This window comes from Pagrus major, chromosome 12 (genome assembly GCF_040436345.1).
Source record: "Pagrus major chromosome 12, Pma_NU_1.0".
NCBI classification, from domain to species: Eukaryota; Metazoa; Chordata; class Actinopteri; order Spariformes; family Sparidae; genus Pagrus; species Pagrus major.
In genome coordinates, this window is record NC_133226.1 from 20,386,742 (window position 1) to 20,390,252 (window position 3,511).

The following is a 3,511-nucleotide window of genomic DNA, read 5'->3' on the forward strand; positions in this document are numbered from 1 at the left end:
AGTTTTGTAAATTTAGAAATGAGTTTTATTTTTTGTTTGACATTATACACTAATACTAAAGAAGAATCCTGATAATGAGCATACTGGTGTTTGTGTTAAAATGAATTAATTAATAAGTTAATATAAACAATAGACTGACAGACGATTCCCCCACTTTTTATGCAGAAATAATTAGTTAATGTTATAAATTCAGCCAAAGAAGAAGTCTGGTCATTATTCTGCACTCCGCCGTACAGCAGGGGGCGGTATGCAGCTTTTCCGATAGCTGCGCGGAGGGACCGTAGAAGAAGAGTGACTTCCGGAAAAAATACAAACACATGGGCTGAAACTATCTCACGGTAATGATATTTGAGCTTTTATTTATATTCTTTTAAACGACATGTTCTGTAGGAAAAGCTGATCTCTAAGCGCCAACTATCTTGTTGTGTTCGGCTACCTTTTTGGTTAGGAAAATGTCAATTATCATTAAAAACTAAGGTAACGTACTGTGTTTTAGCTAGCTGCTAGCTTACACGCTAACAGCCGTTTCACAGGGAATGACCTTAGAAAAGTGACGTTTTTTAAGTTAAAATGTCAGCTAACGATGTTTAATGGCGATTGCATTGAACCAATCCAGTTAATTTCCGTATCGTTTCAATTTTCGGCAAATTCGGCGTTAACAATTGTCTTTTTTTTATCGTGTTGTGCTTCAAACTGTCCTTCAAAAGATGTTTGAAACTTGTCAACAACTGTACGACATATTTGTTTGACAGCAGAAGCAAGATAATAGTAATATTCTTTATTATTACTACTACTAATAACAATAATACCGCATATATATCTTTATTTCGTCTTTTGCAAAAGAGAAACAAACAAGTATCAAAGTACAATCAAAGGAAATAACAGAAATCAACTGTACAGGCTAACAAGGGATACATAGATATGAAAGGTCATAAAAAATAGTATTCATAATAAAAAAAATACAACTAGAAATATAGAGGAAAACAAGGAAAAGATAAAATGCAACAGTTAGAAAAACAACCAACTCAGTCACTGTAAAAGGTAGCCCAATGTGACAGCTGTAACATCACTCTTCCCTCACTGTAAGCTAACAGTCTAAGATGTTGTTCTTGTACGTTTTTAGCTTTGCAGAAATGTTGTTAACCGTTCACCCTTAAATACTATAATAATGTTCTTTCTTTAGCTTCAGTGAGCAGTCATGACGAGGTGGGCGAGAGCCAATAACGTCCACAAAAACAAGCCAGCAGAGGCCACTCCATGGAGCCAAATGAGAGCAGGAGGAGGTGGACGAGGAGGAGGACGAGGAGGTGGACGAGGAGGAGGTCACCCAGGAAGCTCTGGTGGCCCATTTAAACAAGGAGGTCACCCAGGAAGCTCCGGAGGCCCATTTAAACAAGGAGGTCAGAGGGATTATCTGAGAGGGACTCAGCCTGGTGGATCAGATATTAAAAAACCCAACCGTAAGAAGAAGGAATACATGGATGAGGACGTGAACGGCTTCATGGAGTATCTCCAGCAGTCCGGCCAGCGGCTGCCCAAAGGAGATAGAGGAGGGAGGGAGGATGTACAGGGGCTCAGGGAGGAGGTGGAGACCGCCCTGAAGAAAGACAGAAGAAGAGAGGACAGACGGGTTAAGAGACAGAATGACAAGAAGAGCAACATGGTGAGTGAATTCATTACCATGTATCCCTGATTTTGGATAAGAACACAGACGTTCCTGTCTTTTCCTCTCCTCGTTTCCTTCTATTACCCCTTTTCTTTTTTCCTTCCTCTCATTCTTTCCTTGTTTCCTTCCTCTCATCCTCTCCTTGATTCCTTCCTCTCATCCTCTCCTTGTTTCCTTCCTCCCATCCTCTCGTACCTCTCATTCTCTCCTTGCTCCCATCCTCTCGTACCTCTCATTCTCTCCTTGCTCCCATCCTCTCGTACCTCTCATTCTCTCCTTGATTCCTTCCTCTCATTCTCTTCTTGATTCCTTCCTCTCATCCTCTCATAACCTCCTTGTTCCCTTCCTCTCATTTTCTTTGTTTCCTTCCTCTCATCCTCTCCTACTTCTTTTTTTGTCCTTGCTCTTATCGCTCTCCTTGTCTTCTCCTCTCACCCACTCCCTTTTTCCTTCTATCATCTCTGTCCTTGTTTCCTTGCTCTGACTCATCTCCTTGTCTCCTTCTCTCCTCCAGCTGTGCTTTAACTGCAGGAAGCCTGGTCACGGTCTGGCCGACTGTCCGGAGGCCGACCGGGACGAGGAGATGGGCCGAGGCATCTGCTACCGCTGCGGCTCCACCGAACATGAAATCCAGAAGTGCAGAGCTAAAGTGGACCCCGCTCTGGGTGAGGACAACATGGAGGCTCACAGCTGTTTATGATTAATATTTAATTCTGCTTCAATAACATTAAACTGTTGATTTTCTCAGGTGAATACCCGTACGCTAAGTGCTTCATCTGTGGTCAGACTGGACACTTGTCACGATCCTGCTCAGATAATCCTAAAGGACTTTATGCACAAGGTACAAACAGATATTCACCACACTGTAAAGTGATTAATTTTACACTCGTTTAACTGATCATTTCTGTGTTTGTAGGAGGTTGCTGTCGTGTTTGTGGCTCAGTGGAACATTTTCAGAAGGACTGTCCAGAGCACCAGGCTGCAAGTGAGTCTCACTGCTACATCTTCAACACTGTAGAAATTCTGCAACTAATCATTATTTTCATCATTCATTATTATTGTGACCCCCAGCCCCGACCCACACTCCCCTAAAAACAATGTCATCCTCTTTGCGGCTCTGCCTGCAGCACTTGTAATAGAGTAATCTTCTGTGTGGTGTTTACTTCTTCCTCACCTCCTCATCTCTTATCTTTCATTTCTCTCCTTCCAGCTAACTCGGTGACAGTCGCCTGGTTGTCCAACAATATGAGCGCAGACTACGAGGACGTTCACGTTCCAGTGAAGAAAGCCAAACCCAAACAGACTAAAGTGGTGAAGTTCTGATTCGCTGAGGGTCCTGCTGATTCATCATTTCACGCTGACTCTGTTCAGGAGCTTCATCTACAGATTTCAGATCTGATTCACCCTCTGGACTCTAACAAACAGACTAATTGCTGCTCACATGCAGTGAAGCGTTTCTTCAGACACATTCTGCTTCTCTTTGTGTATATCTGATAAAGATCCTTTTAATAAAGTGTTGCCTCTGTATATTTACAGTCTGACTTTATTCTGGTGCTGGAACGATACTTACGATTCTGGATTCAGTGTTTTAGACATTTAAACAAAACAATCGAATCTAACTTGTGTATTTCATAAACAAAAGAAACGACTGGTAATTTCAGCAAATAAAACTTCAGTAAAATAAACCACCTGGATACAATAACCTGTTAAATGCATCTATGATTTTACAAGCTCATTTTCCACGTCGGAAGCAGTCTCACTGCATGGTCCATTCAGTAGCTGTTATTTTTATCATATCACATGATCTTCACCTGCAGTGTGAATTTGCCAGGTGTGATTGAGCTG

General features: G+C 41.8%; 1 protein-coding gene across 2 annotated transcripts; it reads left to right on the top strand.

The window, feature by feature from the left end:
• The first annotated feature begins 241 nt into the window (after window positions 1-241).
• Window positions 242-3,193, top strand: zcchc9 (zinc finger, CCHC domain containing 9). 2 transcript variants are annotated; one of them, XM_073477907.1, is made up of 6 exons: window positions 242-338; window positions 1,184-1,663; window positions 2,181-2,331; window positions 2,415-2,507; window positions 2,583-2,651; window positions 2,877-3,193. In XM_073477907.1, exons 2-6 carry the CDS (start codon window positions 1,199-1,201, stop codon window positions 2,987-2,989), a joined length of 891 nt encoding a protein of 296 aa, XP_073334008.1. In that variant the 5' UTR covers window positions 242-338; window positions 1,184-1,198; the 3' UTR covers window positions 2,990-3,193. The 2 variants fall into 2 exon arrangements, with proteins under 2 accessions (XP_073334008.1, XP_073334009.1); XM_073477908.1 differs by lacking the exon at window positions 242-338 and adding an exon at window positions 390-477.
• The last annotated feature ends 318 nt before the right edge of the window (window positions 3,194-3,511 follow it).